The 24,495-nt window shown below is 48.3% G+C and overlaps 1 protein-coding gene across 3 annotated transcripts in view; it reads right to left on the reverse strand.

The window, feature by feature from the left end:
* Positions 1-12,196, reverse strand: part of LOC134896534 (D(4) dopamine receptor-like) — a 52,006-nt gene extending 39,810 nt beyond the window's left edge. Inside the window, exons 1-2 of one of the 3 annotated variants that reach the window (XM_063913926.1) lie at positions 12,099-12,196; positions 8,437-9,426 (exon numbers count right to left, since the gene is read on the reverse strand). In XM_063913926.1, the coding sequence (XP_063769996.1) occupies positions 8,437-9,373 (937 nt within the window). In that variant the 5' untranslated portion in view covers positions 9,374-9,426; positions 12,099-12,196. The other 2 variants (XM_063913927.1, XM_063913925.1) reach the window with 2 other exon arrangements.
* Between the last annotated feature and the right edge of the window lie 12,299 nt (positions 12,197-24,495).

The raw sequence follows: 24,495 nt of genomic DNA on the forward strand, positions 1-24,495 counted from the left end.
TATAAAAAATATTGGCTAAAATCAGGCTGTGTGTATAAGGTGTATATGTAACAAATGCATTCTGAGCTTAGATTTAGGTCCCATCACCATGATATCTCATTATGGTATGCAATTATTCCAAAATACGGAAAAATCCCATATCCAAAATTCCCCTTGTCCCAAGCATTTTGGATAAAGGATACTCAACCTGTACCGACAAAAGGCAATGCTTCCAATTCTTTCTTGGATACCGCATCTGCCTTCCAGGTACGTAGCCAAATTGCTCTGCGAGCGACTACTGTCAAGGGTGAAGCTTTAGAAGCAACTGTACCTACATCAATTGCTGCTTCTTCCAAATACTGGGCAGATTGTCTTAAACGGCAAAAACGATCCTCTTGCTCCCCAGTAGGAGAAGGGATGCTGTTCTCTAGTTCCTCTATCCATTCGCCCATAGCCTTTGCTACCCAGGCCGAAGCCATAGCAGGTCTTACCACTGCTCCTACTAGAGAAAAAATATTTTTCAAAAGGCTATCTACCCTTCTGTCTGTGACATCATTTAGTGAGGTAGATGACAGTGGTAAAGCAGATTTATGCACGAGTCGCAGAACATGTGCATCTACTTTTAGAGGAACTTCCCTTTTCGAACAATCCACAGCTGGAAATGGATAATAAGAATCCCATCTCTTAGGAATCTTATACTTTTTACTGGGCGCTGCCCAAGACTCATCCATCATTTCCGTCAGCTCATCTGACGCTGGGAATTCTGCTTTCACTGACTTTGTTCGTTTAAATACAGGTGCTTTAGCTTTTAACACTGTCTTGGCTGGCTCTTCCAACGAGAGAACAGCCTTCACAGCATTAATAAGTTCAGCTACATCATCTGAACTAAAACTCTGCGACTGATCATCATACGGAGTCGAATCTATTGTCTCATCGTCCGATGTGTCATCTTGTGTAGTCTGCCACATAGACGTATCTGTCTTAGTCTTGACTGTCTCTTGGTTGCTTGTAGAGGCTACTGGAACCAAGCCGTAGGAAGGGAGCTGCATGTATGGGTTCATAGTGTAATCTAACCCTTGAGGTGGTGCTACTGTAGTTAACTTGTCCGCTATTGAAGATAGAGTCTTTGCGAACATATTCCATGGTGGCTCTGTTGGTGGTTGAACCAATTCCTGTTTCTCCGACGTCCTAGTGGATGCTGGGAACTCCATAAGGACCATGGGGAAAAGCGGCTCCGCAGGAGACTGGGCACAACTAAAGAAAGCTTTAGGACTACCTGGTGAGCACTGGCTCCTCCCCCTATGACCCTCCTCCAGACCTCAGAATCTTGTGCCCGGATGAGCTGGATGCACACTAGGGGCTCTCCTGAGCTCCTAGAAAAGAAAGTATATTTTAGGTTTTTTATTTTCAGTGAGATCTGCTGGCAACAGACTCACTGCTACGAGGGACTAAGGGGAGAAGAAGCGAACCTACCTGACTGGAGATAGTTTGGGCTTCTTAGGCTACTGGACACCATTAGCTCCAGAGGGATCGAACACAGGACCCGACCTCGATCGTTCGGTCCCGGAGCAGCGCCGCCGTCCCCCTTACAGAGCCAGAAGCACGAAGATGGTCCTGAAAATCGGCGGCAGAAGACTTCGGTCTTCAACAAGGTAGCGCACAGCACTGCAGCTGTGCGCCATTGCTCCTCATGCACACCTCACACTCCGGTCACTGATGGGTGCAGGGTGCTGGGGGGGGGCGCCCTGAGCAGCAATATTAACACCTTGGCTGGCAAATTAATCACAATATATAGTCCTAGAGGCTATATATGTGAAAAATACCCCTGCCAGAGATCCATAAAAACCGGGAGAAAGTCCGCCGAAAAAGGGGCGGGGCTATCTCCCTCAGCACACTGGCGCCATTTTCTCTTCACAGTGCAGCTGGAAGACAGCTCCCCAGGCTCTCCCCTGTAGTTTTCAAGCTCAAAGGGTTAAAAAGAGAGGGGGGGCACTAAATTTAGGCGCAAATCTGTGTATTATAGCAGCTATAAGGGAAAAATCACTGTGGGTAGTGTAAATCCCTGCATTATATAGCGCTCTGGTGTGTGCCGGCATACTCTCTCTCTGTCTCCCCAAAGGACTTTGTGGGGTCCTGTCCTCAGTCAGAGCATTCCCTGTGTGTGTGCGGTGTGTCGATACGGCTGTGTCGACATGGTTGATGAGGAGGCTTATGTGGAGGCGGAGCAGATGCCGATAAATGTGATGTCGCCCCCTGTGGGGCCGACACCAGAGTGGATGGATAGGTGGAAGGTATTAACCGACAGTGTCAACTCCTTACATAAAAGGCTGGATGACGTAACAGCTGTGGGACAGCCGGCTTCTCAGCCCGCGCCTGCCCAGGCGTCTCAAAGGCCATCAGGGGCTCAAAAACGCCCGCTACCTCAGATGGCAGACACAGATGTCGACACGGAATCTGACTCCAGTGTCGACGAGGTTGAGACATATACACAATCCACTAGGAACATCCGTTGCATGATCTCGGCAATGAAAAATGTGTTACACATTTCTGACATTAACCCAGGTACCACAAAAAAGGGGTTTTATGTTTGGGGAGAAAAAGCAGACAGTGTTTTGTTCCCCCATCAGATGAGTGAATGAAGTGTGTGAAGAAGCGTGGGTTCCCCCGATAAGAAACTGGTAATTTCTAAAAAGTTACTGATGGCGTACCTTTTCCCGCCAGAGGATAGGTCATGTTGGGAGATATCCCCTAGGGTGGATAAGGCGCTCACACGTTTGTCAAAAAAGGTGGCACTGCCGTCTTAGAATACAGCCACTTTGAAGGAACCTGCTGATAAAAAGCAGGAGGCTATCCTGAAGTCTGTATATACACACTCAGGTACTATACTGAGACCTACAATTGCCTCAGCATGGATAGTGCTGCTGCAGCGTGGTCTATTACCCTGTCAGGACAGGGATACTATTTGCTAACCATAGAGCATATTAAAGATGTCGTCTTATATATGAGGGATGCACAGAGGGATACTTGCCGGCTGGCATCCAGAATTATTGCAATGTCCATTCTGCCAGGAGGGTATTAGGGACCCGGCAGTGGACAGGCGATGCTGACTTTAGAAGGCACATGAAGATTCTGCCTTTTAAGGGTGAGGTATTGTTTGGGGATGGTCTCTGGGACCTCGTATCCACAGCAACAGCTGGGAAGGAAAAAATTTACCTCAAGTTTTCCTCACAGCCTAAGAAAGCACCGTATTATAAAGGTACAGTCCTTTCGGCTTCAGAACAGCAAGCGTGTTAAAGGCGCTTCCTTTCTGCACAGAGACAAGGGAAGAGGGAAAAAGCTGCACCAGACAGCCAGTTCCCAGGATCAAAAATCTTCCCCTCCTTCCTCTGAGTCCACCGCATGATGCTGGGGCTCCACAGGTGAAGCCAGGTGCGGTGGGGGTGCGTCTCGGGAACTTCAGCGACCAGTGGGCTCGCTCACAGGTGGATCCCTGGGTTCTGCAAGTAGTATCACAGGGATACAAGCTGGAGTTTCGGGGCCACTCCCCCTCGCCGTTACCTCAAATCAGCCTTGCTTGCTGCCCTCGTGGAGAGGTAGTACTGGCGGCAATTCATAAGCTGTACTTCCAGCAGGTGATAATCACGGTACCCCTCCTTCAACATGGCCGGGGTTACTATTCCACAATGTTGTGGTACCGAAACCAGACGGTTCGGTGAGACCCATTCTAAAATTGAAATCCTTGAACACTTATATACGAAGGTTCAAGTTCAAAATGGAATCGCTCAGGGCGGTTATTGCAAGCCTGGACAAAGGGGATTACATGGTATCACTGGACATCAAGGATGCTTACCTGCATGTCCCCATTTACCCTCCTCACCAGGAGTACCTCAAAATTGTGGTACAGGACTGTCATTACCAATTCCAGACGTTGCCGTTGGTCTGTCCCCGGCACCGAGGGTATTTACCAAGGTAATGGCCGAAATGATGTTACTCCTTCAAAAAAAGGGAGTTATACTTATCCCGTACTTGGACGATCTCCTTATAAAGGCGAGGTCCAGGGAGCAGTTGTTCGTCGGAGTAGCACTATCTCGGGAAGTGCTACAACAGCACGGCTGGATTCTGAATAGTCCAAAGTCGCAGCTGGTTCCTACGACGCGTCTACTGTTCCTGGGTATGGTTCTGGACACAGAACAGGAAAAAGGGTTTCTCCCGGAGGAGAAGGCCAAGGAGTTGTCATCTCTAGTCAGAGACCTCCTAATACAAATACAGGTGTCGGTGCATCAATGCACGCGAGTCCTGGGAAAGATGGTAACTTCTTACGAAGAAATTCCATTGGGTAGGTTCCGTGCAAGGATCTTCCAGTGGGATCTGTTGGACAAGTGGTCCGGGTCGCATCTTCAGATGCATCGGCTGATAACCCTGTCTCCATGGGCCAGGGTGTCGCTGGTTGTGGTGGCTGCAGAGTGCTCATCTTATAGAGGGCCGCAGATTCGGCATACAGGACTGGGTCCTGGTGACCACAGATGCCAGCCTTCGAGGCTGGGGGGGCAGTCACACAGGGAAGAAACTTCCAAGGACTATGGTCAAGTCAGGAGACTTCCCTACACATAAATATTCTGGGACTAAGGGCCATTCACAATGCCCTAAGTCAGGCTAGACCCCTGCTTCAACACCAGCCGGTGCTGATCCAGTCAGACAACATCACGGCGGTCGCCCATGTAAACCAGCAGGGCGGCACAAGAAGCAGGATGGTGATGGCAGAAGCCACAAGGATTTTCCGATGGGCGGAAAATCATGTATTAGCACTGTCAGCAGTGTTCATTCCCGGAGTGGACAACTGGGAAGCAGACTTTCTCAGCAGGCACGACCTCCACCCGGGAGAGTGGGGACTTCATCCAGAAGTCTTCAAAATGATTGTACACCATTGGGAAAGGCCACAGGTGGACATGATGGCGTCCCGCCTCAACAAAAAGCTAAAAAGATATTGCGCCAGGTCAAGGAACCTTCAGGCGATAGCTGTAGACGCTCTGGTAACACCGTGGGTGTACCAATCGGTGTATGTGTTCCTTCCTTTGCCTCTCATACCCAGGGTATTGAGAATACTAAGAAGGAGAGGAGTAAGAACTATACTCGTGGTTCCGGATTGGCCAAGAAGAGCTTGGTACCCGGAACTTCAAGAAATGATCTCAGAGGACCCATGGCCTCTGCCGCTCAGACAGGACCTGCTACAGCAGGGGCCCTGCCTGTTCCAAGACTTACCACGGCTGTGTTGGACGGCATGGCGGTTTAACACCGGATCCTAAAGGAAAAGGCATTCCGGCTGAAGTCATTCCTACGCTGATTAAGGCTAGGAAAGATGTGATCGCAAAATATTATCACCACATATGGCAAAAATATGTTGCTTGGTGTGAGGCCAGGAAGGCCCCAACGGAGGAAATTCAACTGGGTCGATTTCTGCACTTCCTACAGTCAGGAGTGACTACGGGCCTAAAATTGGGTTACGTTAAGGTCCAGATTTCGGCTCTGTACGTTTTCTTCCAAGAAGAACTGGCTTCACTGCCTGAAGTTCAGACTTTGGTTAAGGGAGTGCTGCATATTCAGCCCCCGTTTGTGCCTCTAGTGGCACCGTGGGATCTCAACGTGGTGTTGGATTTCCTGAAGCCGCATTGGGTTGAGCCACTTAAATCCGTAGAGCTAAAATACCTCACGTGGAAAGTGGTCATGCTGTTTGCCTTGGCGTCGGCCAAGCGTGTATCAGAATTGGCGGTTTTTGTCATCCAAAAGCCCTTATCTGATTTTCATATGGATAGGGCGGAATTGAGGACTCGTTCCCAATTCCTTCCTAAGGTGGTATCAGCTTTTCAGGTGAACCAACCTATTGTGGTGCCTGCGGCTACGTGGGACTTGGAGGACTCCAAGTTACTGGACGTAGTCAGGGCCTGGAAAATATATGCTTCCAGGACGGCTGGAGTCAGGAAAACTGACTCGCTATTTATCCTGTATGCACCCAACACGCTGGGTGCTCCTGCTTCTAAGCAGACTATTGCTCGCTGGATCTGTAGCACGATTCAACTTGCACATTCTGCGGCTGGACTGCCGCACCCTAAATCTGTAAAAGCCCATTCCACGAGGAAAGGAGCTCTTCTTGGGCGGCTGCCCGAGGGGTCTCGGCTTTACAACTTTGCCGAGCTGTTACTTGGTCGGGTTTAAACATTTTTGCAAAAGTATACAAGTTTGATACCCTGGCTGAGGAGGACCGTGAGTTTGCTCATTCGGTGCTGCAGAGTCATCCGCACTCTCCCGCCCGTTTGGGAGCTTTGGTATAATCCCCATGGTCCTTACGGAGTTCCCAGCATCCACTAGGACGTCAGAGAAAATAAGAATTTACTCACCGGTAAATCTATTTCTCGTAGTCCGTAGTGGATGCTGGGCGCCCGTCCCAAGTGCGGATTGTCTGCAATACTTGTAGATAGTTATGGTTTAACTAAAGGGTTATTGTTGAGCCATCTGTTGAGAGGCGCAGTTATTATTCATACTGTTAACTGGGTATAGTATCATGAGTTATACGGTGTGATTGGTGTGGCTGGTATGAGTCTTACCCGGGATTCAAAATCCTTCCTAATTGTGTCAGCTCTTCCGGGCACAGTATCCTAACTGAGGTCTGAAGGAGGGTCATAGGGGGAGGAGCCAGTGCACACACCAGGTAGTCCTAAAGCTTTCTTTAGTTAGTTGTGCCCAGTCTCCTGCGGAGCCGCTATTCCCCATGGTCCTTACGGAGTTCCCAGCATCCACTACGGACTACGAGAAATAGATTTACCGGTGAGTAAAATCTTATTTTTTTACTTCGCTGAAAAGCGAAACAGTTTGCACACAAACCCTCATAAGTGACCAATTGATTCATATCAATTACCCCTGACTTACAAGATAAGCATGTTAGGGCTGTGGGAGTGCTTCATAAATTCTCATCACTTTTGCCGCTCACAGACATGGTATTAATCTGTTTATTGACTACACAATGTGTGACTGAAAGTCACCCTATATGTCAATATATAGAGGAGAGATCAATCTGACTACAGTGCACATGATTTGAGGGTCAGAACAGGACTGACATTACACAGAAAAGTCAGCACACATACTAGCAGTCAGTCACATGTTAAAGCATTAGACATTGTCATATGAGAATACAACCTCCATAACAACTTATACATAAGTAGGAAAATTGTACTTCTGTTTTAACTGGTTCTTTTTTCAACATAACATGCAGAAAACACAGTAATATACAGGTCTCCTATGCAATAGGTACAAAAATGAACAATGCATACTAAGAAGTAGAGAGAATTTTTAGTACTGTATACCCTGCCTCCGGAGAGCGGGATACAGGGAGACTCCCCACACTTCCATATCCAAGCAAATACGCTCGTAAGACGCTGAGTGGATTCAGACGCTACTGGTGTACACTGCCGCTCTTGATAACTGATAACGGACACGGACGCTGAGCGACTTCCACGTGTATGCAGACGCTAAGGCCTGCGACTCGGTCTGGGCGGGTTTATCCAGTGTACACAACCGCAGCATCTAAGCTACAACCGAGTACCCTCGTGGTAGCATCTGAGCCGGAAGTGAGGTCATTTAGTTCATGAAACGAGAGACACACGGGAACTGGCCATGAACTCGGAGGAGGGGCGGCCAGGAGAGCATCTGAATCCCCCTGTTGACTTAAACTCCCAGGATCGCGGCCTCTCCTAGTCCTGGCGCCTATGATCCCCGGAGCGTAGCGCTGTCACACTCTAGATGTTCGGCGCATCAACACACTGTTTGTAGTCTCCACCAAATCAGTGTAGCTGTTTCCTCCTGACCCCTCTAGTAAGAGGAAGTCCATAGACTCACCGTCTCCCCATGCTCCGGCCACAGCCTGGTTACGTCTGCTGGACCTGCTAGAACATCCGACACAGACGCCCGTCGAGACAGCACTGATACCCGAAGGTAAGCGTTGTTGCGACCCGGTGGGGAGTTGTTGGAGCGACTCTTTCTAGTATGCGTTTAAGACGCTGTTAAGAGAAGTCGCTTTAAAAAGCAATATAGTAGTAAGTCTATAAAAACAAAATAATAAAAGCTTGAGGCTGCTCTCACAGCAGCCCTGTGACCATGCGGCTTCCTGCCGCACCAAGCAAAAAACTGATCTGACTGAGTCAGTGGGCGGGACTATATAGTGGAGGCCCCAATGCATCCTGGGAGGCCAGAAAGCTCGGGACTGTGTTGGTGCCATTTTCGCTGTCGCTCGACAATATCCCAATGTTATCCTGTGGATAATCCTGTGGACCCATGCAGAGAAATTAAAATTTTCACCAACTTTTGTAGAGATTAAGTTGCAGTTTCATTCATTATAAAGGTAATGCAGTAATAATGGACTTTACAATATATTGTAATGGCACTACAAGAAAGAGGTTTGTGTCTTACCGTTATACAGAATAGTGACCATGCACGGTGCCCAACACGTGTAGAAGACGCAGACCACAGGAATCAATACCCTAGAAGCAGCATCGCTCCTACGCGGTCCTTTGGTGGTACATAGGTTCTTACTTATGCCAACTAGCTTGCTCCCAGTTACATTCTCACACACTGTGGTGACACCCAAATTCTGGTTTCTGCCAGAGAGGCTCACGCTCATACGCCTGCTCTGCTTCCTTGCAACCAGCCACAGTCGTACGTTGGCAAATGTGACTATAGCAGAGCAAGGGAAAAAGATGACGGTAGTGAGCAGGAGAGAGTAAACCATATTGCTGGCATAGTCTGGGTTACAGATGAGAGAGGCCCGAGAAAAATAGACATGGATTATTTTACCACCAGGAATGGAAATAGGAAGTAAGAAGATAGGTGGCAACAACCAGGCTGCTGCTATTAATAACTTGACCCGGCGGCGGCTCATCACTCTGTTATAGTGCAAGGGAAAGAATACAGCCACATAGCGCTCCAGACTGATGGTGGCCAGAGAGTAGATGGAAGAGGCAAATACTGAGGAGTTGAGGTAAGCCACTATATGACAGTAAGCTCCAACAGCGGAATCTTCATTGTCATCACCTGGCTCCAAAACGAGGCTTCCATACAGATTGAGCGGTACCACAACCAAGGCCAATGTGACATCTGTGCCAGTCAAGGAGATCAGGATGTAGCGACTGTTGCACGACCAGCCAGAAACTGATGAGGCGATGACTAGCATTACAAACAGGTTCCCCAGTATAATGAGACACCCCAATGCAGTGATGATGCCAGTCTTCAGTGCATAGTTATTTTCAGTGAACCACCACCTTTCTCCCATGCGCTTCTGGTCCATCTCCACAATGCTTATGTTCCAGGCAGAGTAGTTGGTCAAGGCCCTAAGTAAATTAGACAGCATGACTGGAGTGGAAAGGTTGCAGTGGAGCACAGTTGAAGAGATGGATTCGCAACCTACAAGGACAGTGAAACAGTAAGTCAGTGGTAACATCAGCAGCAATTATTAACTACAGCAAATATAACAAGAAATTACAGGATTAACATGCGGGTATATTTTCAGTCATGGTTTGTACGAATAGTGTTTATAATGCCTATCACAGACATTAGGGATTTTTAAGAAAACTGGTGTAAAGGAAACATGGCAAGCACTCAGATTGTAGCTTCTTTTTCTAGTGCACTTCGGAAAAGGACAGCAAACTTTTGTTTGGCTTCCAAGTGCCTTTTAACAATTATCCCCATTGATACGAGTGCTATAAGAGCATAATGACGATTTGGGAATAAAGTTCGAAAAAGCAAGTTACTCAAACTTACCAACTGTCATGTTTTCCTCTCCAGGAAATGTCCGGAGAGGAGAAGTAGGTGGGCAGCAAAGGGGTGGGACCAGGCTAATTGCATCATTAGGCCCTGCCCCCTCTCAGGGAAAATGCCTCAATTGTGGCAAATCTGCATGGGGTGGGGATAAAATGACACAATTAGCATATAATTGCATCATTAGGGTCAACCCCCTCCGCAGGGACCACCGATTTACTTTATTTATCTCCCTACTTCACTAGGAAGAATGCAGGAGCGGTGCCCACTCTTCCGGGGGACTACCTGAAAAATCAGGTGTCTCCTGTAGGAACTAGGAGAGTAGGCAAGTATTAAGTTACTTTGCACCTGTGTAAAACCATGTTGCACTGCAGCTGGGGCAGATTTAAAATGTGCAGAGAGATGGCAGATGCCCAGTATTTGTGGGCTACATGCCAAAACAGCCAGTATTTACCCCACATGCCAAAATAAAGGTTTGTATTTGCAGTGCAACCCTTGTAGTGCAACATGGTTTGTCCAGGTGCACAGTTACTTACTACTTCATACTTTATTCCCAAATCAGAATCAAGCCGTAAGTGCCTTCTAAACTCAGGCTTGGTACAGTAGAGTATACAACTGCTGTTACAAGTTTTCCCAAAAAAGTGGTAGTATTGTACTGTATTTATGAAGAGAAAAAACATGTAGGAGAGCAAAAATGTTCCCATAAGTTGTTGGGTTTTTTTCTTTCATCAAGCATACAGGAGGGTATTTATCAAAGCATGGAGAGAGAATAAAGAACTAACCAATCAGCTCTTAACTGACATTTGTTAAACACAGCCTGTACAATGAGAGTTAGAAGCTGATAGGTTAGTGCTTTATACAGTATCTCTCCCCACAGGCCACAGCACAGACACATACAGAGGTATTATTGGTACCTGGAGACCATAAGAGTACTTTTATGAGAAAAAAAAAATTAAAGTTTATGGATTTTTATATTTGTCTTGAAGCTAAATAAGGAGATAAAAATATATGTTTTATCACACATTGCTGATCGTTTCTGTATTAAAAGACATGACTTGGGAAGGGAGTACATGTTTATAGGTCTATAACTCAGCGACAGTGTGCACTTTCTTATTTCCAGGTGAACAGAATTGCTCTCATGCAAGGAAAGGCATAATAAAACAGCCTACCATTTTTCAGGTTTAGGACTACTAAGCTAAAATACCAAACCACTGCCAAAATGGTGCCCTGCAAATCCTCACAAATGATGCAATCCACGGCCAGCTGAAGGCAGGGTCAGAGTCTGGCAGAATAGTGCAATCAAGTGTGTTATGTTAAGTGAAGAAAACAAAGTGAATGAGGAACTCTGCTGCGAGGTAAAAAGCTCTCATAATATGCTACACTACACTATCAAACACCATCCAAAATGATATGCTACACTACACTATCAAACGCCATCCAAAATGATATGCTACACTACACTATCAAACGCCATCCAAAATGATATTCAGTTCTGGGTGGAAGTATCATATCTGGCCAGTATGTTTAGATAAAAACAAAATAAAATCAAACAGGTGACATAATAAAAAGCTAAATACTGTGTTTTACTTCTGTTTTAAAAAGCTTTTCTATTGACTCTACCACCTATTTTGAACAAATACATACTTTATGGGGGACATTCAATGGTTTGAAAAGTCAGTTGGGTGTCTGTTTTTTTTCCTATATAATATACAGGGGGGGGGGGGGGGGGGGAAACAGACACTCAACTGACTTTTCAAACATTTGAATTCCCCCCTATATGTTTAAACACAAAACTACAGCTTCACGGTTTTCCCTTTATTAGTATTGCTCTGCTTCATGGATAGGCTTGCCATACTGCCACTTTAAAATAGGACACTTAAGAATTACACAGGTTCTGTAGCTGCATAAAACCAGGAGAAAAAGTCAGCCAGCCATACAACCTGTGTAATTCATGTGTGTACCAGGTTAAAGGTTAGTATGGTAAGCCTATTCAGTGATAATGGTGAAACAGACATGCAACATACCAAGAAAACTACTTTGTAAGGCACAAGATTATATTTTGTAAGTAGGCTTGAAAATAATCTAATTTATGCTCCCCCAGTAAGGGAGCAACATATAAGAGAATAACAGTTAGAGTTCCCCTATGTCCTGTTCTGTTTGGGTCTAGATCAGAATATTATTCACCTGGGGGGGAAAAACAAAGATTTATAATCACTTGCTCCAGCACATAACAAAATCTCTGTAGCTCCCTGCTATGGTGTAGATATAGCAATTTGGAAGTCCTGTCAGTTATGTGTTGTTACCATGTAACTTCTTACCTAACACCCAGAAGTAGTCTGCTAATTAAAAGATGTCCAGCTGTACTTAATTGCCTTTTATAGACTAAAGATGGCCAGCAGGGGCAGCAGAGTGTCCTAAATCTGGCATTGCAGCACCTAAAATAGGGCGACCATATTATCCCTTTTACCTGGAACACTCATGGATTACACAGGTTCTGTGGCTGATTAAAACCAGGTGAAATGTAGGCTTGAAGCCAGCCTGCCATAGAACCTGTGTAATCCATGAGCGTCCTGCTATGGAAAGCCGCTATGGAAAGCCGCTCACCCTCGCTGACATCGCTGGGCAGGGGGGAAAAGCGCTCAGTGTGTATGCACCTTTACTCTATCACAGGGGTCAGGGAACTTTTTTACCTTTTACCCCAAAATATATTTAGATACATCGACGTTACCCCCTTGATTTGAAAGAAAGGAAATCATATAAAACTGTGCATATATACTGGTTATCACTGTTTATATGGCATTTCTGAGATACTGTGTATATATATAATTTTTATTATTATTTTCGCCAATTATTTTTTGGCAATGAATGGGTTAATTAACACTTTCTCCCCAAAACAGACTGGATGTAAGAAAGATGGATGAGGGGGGGAAGGGGGCACGACTTTTAGGAGACAGATGGTCACATCCTCACCTCAGTAATGTCAGTGGGAATTTCCCACTGTTATGTGAGCCACTGTCTGATCCTGCGGAACTCTGTCAGCGATCAGCCACAGAACACTTCAAGTTCTGTGTGTGGGTTGGTGGGCCGCGGGCAAGAGGACAGGACAGCGCAGGACGGGCGGGCATGAGGGAGCGCGGTGTGACGCCAGCACGTCACACCGTGGCCAGGAGCACAGCGCAGGGCGGGCAGGAGGGAACGCGGTGTGACATCAGCACATCACATCGCGAGCCGGAAAGTGCTGGACGGGGCTGTGTCTCGGCAGCGCGACTGTCCATTACCCCCAGGAATTTCATTTTTACCCCATTTGGGGTAATTTACCCCTGTTCCTTGAACACTGCTCTATCAGTATCAATATTAGACATCAATAACTTATACATGTCTACCTGTGCTGAGCTGATGTCTCTGCTGCGCCGCCCTGTCTACCCTGCTGCTGCCGCCTGCTGCGCCTGTCACACTCCATGACAGGAAGCGGCGCCGGCAGCTACAAGCCTCCTCTCCCCTCCCGTCACACACTTACAGTGCAGTGTGAGGACCTAAAAGGGGCGGGGCTACATGGTAATAAGGGCGGGGCTACACGGGACCAGGCTGCAGACTGCAACATGGGATAAGCAGGGCCGGTTCTGGGGCTCTGTGCGCCCCGGGCGGCAATAGGGTGTGTGGCTTCATACAGGGGGCGTGGTCATTTACGCCCCCTGTACAGACTACTGTAGCGCTCTGAAATGTGCAGTGCTTGCTGACGTCATCGCGCACCGCACAGTAAAGGACCTCTCCACGAAGGGAAACTAGACGCGTAGCGTCTAGTTTCCCTTCACAGCGGCCAGGGGCAGCGGGGGGCACAGTAGCAGCGGATCTTGCCCTGGTGTGGTGCCCTCCGGATGGCGCCCTGCGCCCTCTGGGAGGCGGCGCCCCGGGCAAAAGTCCTGCTTGCCCGTGGCAAGATCCGCAACTGGGGATAAGCTGCCAGAGACTTCCTTATGTAAGTGGCTGGAAAACAAGTGAGTGAGTGAAAGTGTGTGTGTACAGTATCTGTATATACAGTATGTATGTCTGTATATACAGTTTCTATGTATATGTATGTGTGACCGTGTATGTGTGTAATGTATGTACAGTGTGTGAGTGTGTTTGTGTGACTGTGCGGCATAATGTGTGCAAGCATCACTAGTACAGGGGGCTTTACATGTGTAAGCATCACTGGTACAGGAGGCGTTACATGTGTAAGCGTCAGTGGTTCAGGGGGCGTTACGTGTGTAAGCATCACTACTACAGGGTTTATTGTGTGTATAAGCGGCACTGCTACAGGTAGCATTATGTGTATAAGCGTCACTGGTACAGGGGACGTTATGTGTTCAAGCGCCACTGGAACAGGGGGCGTTACGTGTGTAAGCATCACTGAGTCTTGTATAAGCATCACTGTTACAGGGGGTGTTACGTGTGTAAGCGCCACTGCTACAGGGGGCGTTGTGTATAAGCGTCACTGCTACAGGGGGCATTATGTGCGCTGTCCCTTTGTAAAGTATGGGAGGGCGCAAATGTATAGTTTGCAGGGGGCGTAGAACACTCTAGCACCGGCCCTGTATGTCTACAATCTGCAGCATAGTTGACAAAATGTAAAATAGTTGTAGAATGATTTTGCAGCTGAGGCAGTGCATTTCAGGCTGAGCTGACTAAATTCACCTTGAACCACTCACCATATCCCATCATGCCACCCTGTGATGTATATTGAAATCATCATAAAACACTCTTCTTACATATGAAATACACTTAATAAAAAAATGTATGAAAAGTGCAGGAAAAATGCATGAAAAAGAGTAATCATATATGCAAGGTCGTCAGTGTAAGTGTGTATGGTGTTCAGTGTGTAGTTCTAACTGCCCTATACTAGGTGCAAAGATACATTTCCTAACAGGTGTATATAGACTGACTTGCTGGCCTGCATGGGTGCCAGTTGTGAAAACATGCCCTTACCGAACTATGCCTGCATGAAATTTGCGCCTTCCCTACTCCTTCTGTCTCTCGATAAGTGGAAAATGTGTACTAGTATGAGTTTGCTTTCTGCTACACAACCCAAATAGGCATATGTTTCAGAATCAGCCCTTTAGTTGTCCTACCCACCAGGAAAGTCAGGAGACCAGACAAGGGCCGTCTTAACGGCAGTGTAAGTCCCTGGGCACAGCAGTGCACTGGGGCCCCTACTAGGGATGTGCTGTGAGGTAAATAGCTGAGGAGGCACTGGCTTGTACCAGAGCCAGATTTACACACAATATATGAGCCCAAAGGTTCATGTAGGCATTATACAAAGGTGCAGCAATATATACTCCTGAAAATTTGGTCAGTTTTGATCAGAGATGTGCAGAAAAGATAGGCAGATGAGGCGCTGCCTCACCTATTAAGCCCAATGGAAAAGACGGACCTGGCCAGACTTAAGTTCCTGGAATGCCGATTACCAGCCTGCAAGTGAGTGGGGAGAGGCTGTGATGAAACCATATAATGCCAGCACCACCTAGTTGAAGATGTGAATAGTGTTATCAATTCACTTCCATGACTTCTTTTTATGCATGGTTCACTTATCACGTGGTTCCCTCATTGACCCTCGTATTTTGGTTTTGGATATGTATTAACTTCGTGTTTTGGTTTTACCAAATACGCCCTCATGTATTTTGGTTTTGGATTTGGATCTGTAATTTATGTATTTATTCAAAAATTAATGAAACAGCTAAAATACCACAATTTGGGCCCTTTTTGTTCCTGCAGTATTATCAACCTCAATAACATTAATTTCCTGTCATTTTCACTCAGTTTGGACCACCTCACAGCTCACAATATTCTTCACCAATATTGGCCAACGGCTGGCTAAACTAAACAACAAAGCAGTGGGACAAACACACTGCATGTATGGCTGTTTAACCACTTTCCTGGCATGGTCGCATCAGATGCGACCATACTAGCAAGTGTCTTTTCTGACCTGGTCGCACAGGATGCAACCAGTCAGATAAACAGTGTTTGCAGCGACAGGGAATAGAAACTTTCCTCCGCCCCAGTGTTGCAGTGCTGTCTATCTCTGCTGATCAGTCAGCATGGCAGGACCCCCCACCCAGTGACTGCAGACAGCTGTGGCTCTTGCCACGGGCAAGCAGGCTTTTTGCCCGGGGCGCCGCTGTCCTGAGGGTGCCGCCGCCGTTGCCGTGGCAGAAGCCTCTACTGCCGGTGCCGTGCCAGGCGCCTGACGTCATCGCGCACCGCACGGCTTTGTGGGAACAGACGCTAGAGGTAATAATTGACCTCTAGTGTCTGTGCAGTATGTGGCGCTATGGGAGAGATGTCATGATGTCTCTCCCATAGATCCGAGGAGCGGCGGCCGGAGATGGAGGACAGCAGCAGTGGTCAGGAGGCAGGAGCGGGGCTGGTGAGTATTTTTTTTTAAGCCCCGCTACTGAGGGCACAGCAACAGGGGGCAAAACTACAGGGGCACAACTGAAGGGAGTTTTTAACTATACGGAGATTAATTGGACAAGCGATTCAGGGGTAATATGTTTTTAAACACACTAAATGATAACTACTTACTTCAACTAATCGTGGAACCAACTAGGTACAATGCAATCTTAGACCTGGTATTGACAAACAATGGGGATTTGATATCAAATATTATAGTAGAGGAGCCCATAGGAAACAGCGACCACAATATGGTCACATTCAATATCAATTTTCATAAGCAGTCCTATATAGGTTCAACTAGGACTCTGAACTTCAGCAAAGCCAACTTTGACATGATGAGGGAAGCTATAAGGGACACTGAATGGGAAATTTTGTTTCAAGAAAAAAACACTACGGAGAAATTGGAGGCATTAAAATCACTGATTGATGAGATTACTCATAAATGTATTCCCTTGGGCAGCAAACAAAGGACTAAAAACTCCAAACCAATGTGGCTTAATAAAAATGCAGAAAAAGGCGAGCATTCAGAAAATACAAATCAGATGGAAAGGCAAAGTCATTCGAGTACTATAAGGTTTGCAACAAGATATACAAAAAAGAAATAAGAATGGCTAAAGTAGAAACTGAAAAGCTAGTTGCAAAGGAAAGTAAATCAAACCCCCAAAAAATCTTTAAATATATCAACAGCAAAAGATTAAAGAAGGAGAGTATAGGCCATTTAAAGGACAAACTCGGAGACTTCATAAAAAATGATAACGACATAGCGGATACATTAAATTAGTTTTTCTCATCAGTATTTACAATAGAGGACCAGATGCATGAACTAACGCCTAACCCCAATAAGGATAATGTCCCACTACTTAGTGCTTATTTAAGTGAGGAGGAAGTCTGTGACCGATTGAAAAAATTAAGATTAATAAATCACCTGGTCCAGACGGTATTCATCCAAGGGTTCTCATGGAGGTACACTCCGAATTAGCAAGACCTCTATTTTTAATCTTCAATGAATCACTTACATCAGGCATGGTTCCCAAAGACTGGCGTATAGCGGAAGTAGTGCCAATCTTCAAAAAGGGAAGTAAAGCTGAACCAGGCAATTATAGACCAGTTAGTCTTACATCTATAGTGGGGAAAGTCCTAGAAAGCATTCTGAGGGATAGTGTACAGAAGATCCTCGAAGCCAAAAAGATTATTATTAGGAACCAACACGGATTTGTGAACGATAGATCATCTCAAATAAACTTACTAGGCTTTTATGAAACAGTTAGTGCGAACATTGATCAGGGTAAGGCGGTGGATGTAATCTTTTTAGACTTTGCTAAAGCTTTCAACACAGTGTCACACATGAGACTTATCTATAAGTTACATGAACTAGGACTAGGGAGCACAATATGCACTTGGGTTAGTAACTGGTTTTAGATAATAGGGAGCAGCGAGTTGTGGTAAATGGAACTTTTTCAAATTGGACTGAAGTTCTAAGTGGTGTGCCACAAGGGTCTATTCTCGGACCGCTATTGTTCAACATTTTCATTAACGATCTAGCGGAAGGCCTAGACAGCATGGGGTCAATTTTTGCAGACGATACCAAACTATAAGGTTATAAATTCGGAGGGAGACGCTGAGTCTCTCCAGAACGATTTATTTAAACTGGAATCATGGGCAGCAAAATGGAGAATGAGGTTTAATACAGACAAGTGTAAGGTAATGCACCTTGGTAGCAAGAACAAAAATAACACCTACATACTTAATGGGGTGATTTTAGGGGACTCCGTACTGGAAAAAGATTTAGGTGTCCATATAGATAACAAACTTAGCAGCAGCACCCAATGTAGGATAGCGGCAAAAAAGGCAAACAAGGTACTAGCATGCATAAAGAGGGGTATTGATGCAAGGGATGAGAGTGTTATACTCCCGTTATATAAAGCCCTAGTGAGGCCCAATCTGGAATACTGTGCACAATTTTGGGCACCCTACTACAAAAAGGATATCCTGGAACTAGAAAAGGTTCAGAGGCGGGCGACCAAACTAATTAAGGGGATGGAGACGCTGGCATACCAGGAAAGACTTGCAAGGCTTGACATGTTCACACTAGAAAAGAGGAGATTAAGAGGTGACATGATCAACATTTTTAAATATTTAAGGGGACAATACACAGAGCTTTTGGGGGATCTGTTTTTGTTAAGGCCAGCACAGAAAACACGTTGACACCCACTTAGATTAGAGGAGAGGAGATGCCGCACACAGAGGCGGAAAGATTTTTTCACAGTAAGGACAATACGAGTTTGGAATTCCCTGCCTGAGAAAGTAGTAATGGCAGACTCGGTCTATACTTTTAAGAATGGCCCCAAGATAAATTCTTAAAGGATAAGGATATACAGGGTTATGGAGGATAGATCACTTACCATAGTTATAATAAAATGAGGGAATACAACACAACGGCCGACTTTATCAACAGATAAAATTACTCCTGAACATAATAGAGTAGGAGAACATAAATAGGTTGAACTCCACGGACGGATTGTCTTTTTTCAACCTCACAAACTATGTAACTATTGAGGGCACAGCAACAGGGGGCACAACTACTGAGGGCACAGCAACAGGGGTCTAAACTACAGGGGCACATCTACTGAGGGCACAGCAACAGGGGGCAAAACTACTAACGACACAGCAACAGGGGGCAAAACTACAGAGGCACAACTACTGAGGGCACAGCAACAGGGGGCACAACTACTGAGGGCACAGCAACAGGGGGGAAAACTACAGGGTCACAACTACTGAGGGCACAGCAACAGGGAGCAAAACTACAGAGGCACAACTATTGAGGGCACAGCAACAGGGGGAAAAACGACAGGGGCACAACTACTGAGGGCACAGCAACAGGGAGCAAATCTACAGGGGCACAGCTACTGAGGGCACAGCAACAGGGAGCAAAACTACAGCGGCACAATTACTGAGGGCACAGCAACAGGGGGGAAAACTACAAGGGCACAGCTACTTAGGGCACAGCAACAGGGGGCAAAACTACATGGGCACAACTACTGAGGGCACAGCAACAGGGGGAAAAACTACAGTGGCACAGCTACTGAGGGCACAGCAACAGGGAGCAAAACTACAGGGGCACAACTACTGAGGGCACAGCAACAGGGGGGAAAACTACAGGGGCACAACTACTGAGGACACAGCACCAGGGAGCAAAACTACAAGGGCACAGCTACTTAGGGCACAGCACCAAGGGGGCAAAACTACATGGGCACAACTACTGAGGGCACAGCAACAGGGGGGAAAAACTACAGGGGCACAGCTACTGAGGGCACAGCAACAGGGAGCAAAACTACAGGGGCACAACTACTGAGGGCACAGCAACAGGGGGAAAAACTACAGGGTCACAACTACTGAGGGCACAGCAACAGGGGGAAAAACTACAGGGTCACAACTACTGAGGGCACAGCAACAGGGAGCAAAACAACAGGGGCACAACTACTGATGGCACAGCAACAGGGGGAAAAACTACAGGGTCACAACTACTGAGGGCACAGCAACAGGGAGCAAAACAACAGGGGCACAACTACTGAGGGCACAGCAACATGGGGCACAACTACTGAGGGCACAGCAACAGGGGGCAAAACTACAGGGGTACAACTACTGAGGGCACAGCAACAGGGGGAATAACTACAGGGGCACAACTACTGAGGGCACAGCAACATGGGGCACAACTACTGAGGGCACAGCAACAGGGGGCAAAACTACAGGGGTACAACTACTGAGGGCACAGCAACAGGGGGAATAACTACAGGGGCACAACTACTGAGGGCACAGCAACAGGGGGCACAACTACTGAGGGCACAGCAACATGGGGCACAACTACTGAGGGCACAGCAACAGGGGGCAAAACTACAGGGGTACAACTACTGAGGGCACAGCAACAGGGGGAATAACTACAGGGGCACAACTACTGAGGGCACAGCAACAGGGGGCACAACTACTGAGGGCACAGCAACAGGGGGCAAAACTACAGGGGCACAACTACTGAGGGCACAGCAACAGGGGGCACAACTACTGAGGGCACAGCAACAGGGAGCAAAACTACAGGGGCACAACTACTGAGGGCACAGCAACAGGGGGCACAACTACTGAGGACACAGCAACAGGGGGCAAAACTACAGGGGTACAACTACCGAGGGCACAGTAACAGGGGGCAAAACTACAGGGGCACAACAACTGAGGGCACAGCAACAGGGGGCACAACTACTGAGGACACAGCAACAGGGGGCAAAACTACAGGGGTACAACTACCGAGGGCACAGTAACAGGGGGCAAAACTACAGGGGCACAACTACTGAGGGCACAGCAACAGGGGGCACAACTACTGAGGGCACAGCAACAGGGGGAAAAACTACAGGGGCACAACTACTGAGGGCAAAGCAACAGGGAGCAAAACTACAGGGGCACAGCTACTGAGGGCACAGCAACAGGGAGCAAAACTACAGTGGCACAGCTACTGAGGGCACAGCAACCGGGAGCAAAACTACAGGGGCACAACTACTGAGGGCACAGCAACAGGGGGCAAAACTACAGGGGCACAACTACTGAGGACACAGCAACAGGGGGCAAAACTACAGGGGTACATCTACTGAGGGCACAGTAACAGGGGGCAAAACTACAGGGGCACAACTACTGAGGGCACAGCAACAGGGGGCACAACTACTGAGGGCACAGCAACAGGGGGCAAAACTACAGGGGCACAACTACTGAGGGCACAGCAACAGGGGGCACAACTACTGAGGACACAGCAACAGGGGGCAAAACTACAGGGGTACAACTACTGAGGGCACAGTAACAGAGGGCAAAACTACAGGGGCACAACTACTGAGGGCACAGCAACAGGGGGCACAACTACTGAGGGCACAGCAACAGGGGGAAAAACTACAGGGGCACAACTACTGAGGGCACAGCAACAGGGAGCAAAACTACAGGGGCACAGCTACTGAGGGCACAGCAACAGGGAGCAAAACTACAGGGGCACAGCTACAGAGGGCACAGCAACCGGGAGCAAAACTACAGGGGCACAACTACTGAGGGCACAGCAACAGGGGGCAAAACTACAGGGGCACAACTACTGAGGACACAGCAACAGGGGGCAAAACTACAGGGGTACAACTACTGAGGGCACAGTAACAGGGGGCAAAACTACAGGGGCACAACTACTGAGGGCACAGCAACAGGGGGCACAACTACTGAGGGCACAGCAACAGGGGGCAAAACTACAGGTGCACAACTACTGAGGGCACAGCAACAGGGGGCACAACTACTGAGGGCACAGCAACAGGGGGCAAAACTGCAGGGGCACAACTACTGAGGGCACAGCAACAGGGGGCACAACTACTGAGGCTACAGCAACAGGGGGCAAAACTACAGGGGCACAACTACTGAGGGCACAGCAACAGGGGGCACAACTACTGAGGGCACAGCATCAGGGGGCAAAACTACAGGGGCACAACTACTGAGGGCACAGCAACAGGGGGCACAACTACTGAGGGCACAGCAACAGGGGGCAAAACTACAAGGGCACAACTACTGAGGGCACAGCAACAGAGGGCACAACTACTGAGGGCACAGCAACAGGGGGCAAAACTACAGGTGCACAACTACTGAGGGCACAGCAACAGGGGGCAAAACTACAGGTGCACAACTACTGAGGGCACAGCAACAGGGGGCACAACCACTGAGGGCATAACAACAGGGGGCAAAACTACAGGGGCACAACTACTGAGGGCACAGCAACAGAGGGCACAACTACTGAGGGCACAGCAACAGGAGGCAAAACTACAGGTGCACAACTACTGAGGGCACAGCAACAGGGGGCAAAACTACAGGGGCACAACTACTGAGGGCACAGCAACAGGGGGAAAAACTACAGGGGCACAACTACTGAGGGCTTAGCAACAGGGGGCAAAACTACAGGGGCACAACTACTGAGGGCACAGCAATAGGGGGCAAAACTACAGGGGCACAACTACTGAGGGCATAACTACAGGGGGCAAAACTACAGGGGCAAAACTACTGAGGGCACAGCAACAGGGGGCACAACTACTGAGGGCACAGCAACAGGGGGCAAAACTACAAGGGCACAACTACTGAGGGCACAGCAACAGGGGGCACAACCACTGAGGGCATAACAACAGGGGGCAAAACTACAGGGGCACAACTACTGAGGGCACAGCAACAGAGGGCACAACTACTGAGGGCACAGCAACAGGAGGCAAAACTACAGGTGCACAACTACTGAGGGCACAGCAACAGGGGGCAAAACTACAGGGGCACAACTACTGAGGGCACAGCAACAGGGGGAAAAACTACAGGGGCACAACTACTGAGGGCTTAGCAACAGGGGGCAAAACTACAGGGGCACAACTACTGAGGGCACAGCAATAGGGGGCAAAACTACAGGGGCACAACTACTGAGGGCATAACTACAGGGGGCAAAACTACAGGGGCACAACTACTGAGGGCACAGCAACAGGGGGCACAACTACTGAGGGCACAGCAACAGGGAGCAAAACTACAAGGGCACAACTACTGAGGGCACAGCAACAGAGGGCACAACTACTGAGGGCACAGCAACAGGGGGCAAAACTACAGGTGCACAACTACTGAGGGCACAGCAACAGGGGGCAAAACTACAGGGGCACAGCTACTGAGGGCACAGCAACAGGGGGCACAACTACTGAGGGCACAGCAACAGGGGGCACAACTACTGAGGGCACATCAACAGGGGGCACAACTACTGAGGGCATAACAACAGGGGGAAAAACTACAGGGGCACATCTACTGAGGGCACAGCAACAGGGGGCACAACTACAGGGGCACAACTACTGAGGGCACAGCAACAGGGGGAAAAACTACAGGGGCACAGCTACTGAGGGCATAGCTACAGGTAGCAAAACTACAGGGGCACAACTACTGAGGGCACAGCAACAGGGGGAAAAACTACAGGGTCACAATTACTGAGGGCACAGCAACAGGGAGCAAAACTACAGGGGCACAACTACTGAGGGCACAGCAACAGGGGGAAGAACTACAGGGGCACAGCTACTGAGGGCACAGCTACAGGGAGCAAAACTACAGGTGCACAACTACTGAGGGCACAGCAACAGGGGGAAAAACTACAGGGGCACAGCCACTGAGGGCACAGCAACAGGGAGCAAAACTACAGGGGCACAACTACTGAGGGCACAGCAACAGGGGGAAAAACTACAGGGGCACAGCTACTGAGGGCACAGCAACAGGGGGCAAAACTACAGGGGCACAACTACTGAGGGCACAGCAACAGGGAGCAAAACTACAGGGGCCCAACTACTGAGGGCACAGCAACAGGGGGGAAAACTACAGGGGCACAGCTACTGAGGGCACAGCAACAGGGAGCAAAACTACAGGGGCACAACTACTGAGGGCACAGCAACAGGGGGCAAAACTACAGGGGTACAACTACTAAGGGTACAGCAACAGGGGGAAAAACTACAGGGGTACAACTACTGAGGGTACAGCAACAGGGGGCAAAACTACAGGGGCACAACTTCTGAGGGCACAGCAACAGGGGGCACAACTACTGAGGGCACAGCAACAGGGGGCAAAACTACAGGGGCACAACTACTGAGGGCACAGCAACAGGGGGCACAACTACTGAGGGCACAGCAACAGGGGGCAAAACTACAGGGGCACAACTACTGAGGGCACAGCAACAGGGGGCAAAACTACAGGGGTACAACTACTGAGGGTACAGCAACAGGGGGGAAAACTACGGGGGTACAACTACTGAGGGCACAGCAACAGGGGGCAAAACTACAGGGGCACAACTACTGAGGGCACAGCAACAGGGGGCACAACTACTGAGGGCACAGCAACAGGGGGCAAAACTACAAGGGCACAACTACTGAGGGCACAACTACTGAGGGCACAGCAACAGGGGGCAAAACTACAGGGGCACAACTACTGAGGGCACAGCAACAGGGGGCAAAACTACAGGGGCACAACTACTGAGGGCACAGCAACAGGGGGCACAACCACTGAGGGCATAACGACAGGGGGCAAAACTACAGGGGCACAACTACTGAGGGCACAGCAACAGGGGGCACAACTACTGAGGGCATAACTACAGGGGGCAAAACTACAGGGGCACGACTACTGAGGGCACAGCAACAGGGGGCAAAACTACAAGGGCATAACTACTGAGGGCACAGCAACAGAGGGCACAACTACTGAGGACACAGCAACAGGGGACAAAAC

Source organism: Pseudophryne corroboree, chromosome 1 (assembly GCF_028390025.1).
Source record: "Pseudophryne corroboree isolate aPseCor3 chromosome 1, aPseCor3.hap2, whole genome shotgun sequence".
Taxonomy (NCBI): domain Eukaryota; kingdom Metazoa; phylum Chordata; class Amphibia; order Anura; family Myobatrachidae; genus Pseudophryne; species Pseudophryne corroboree.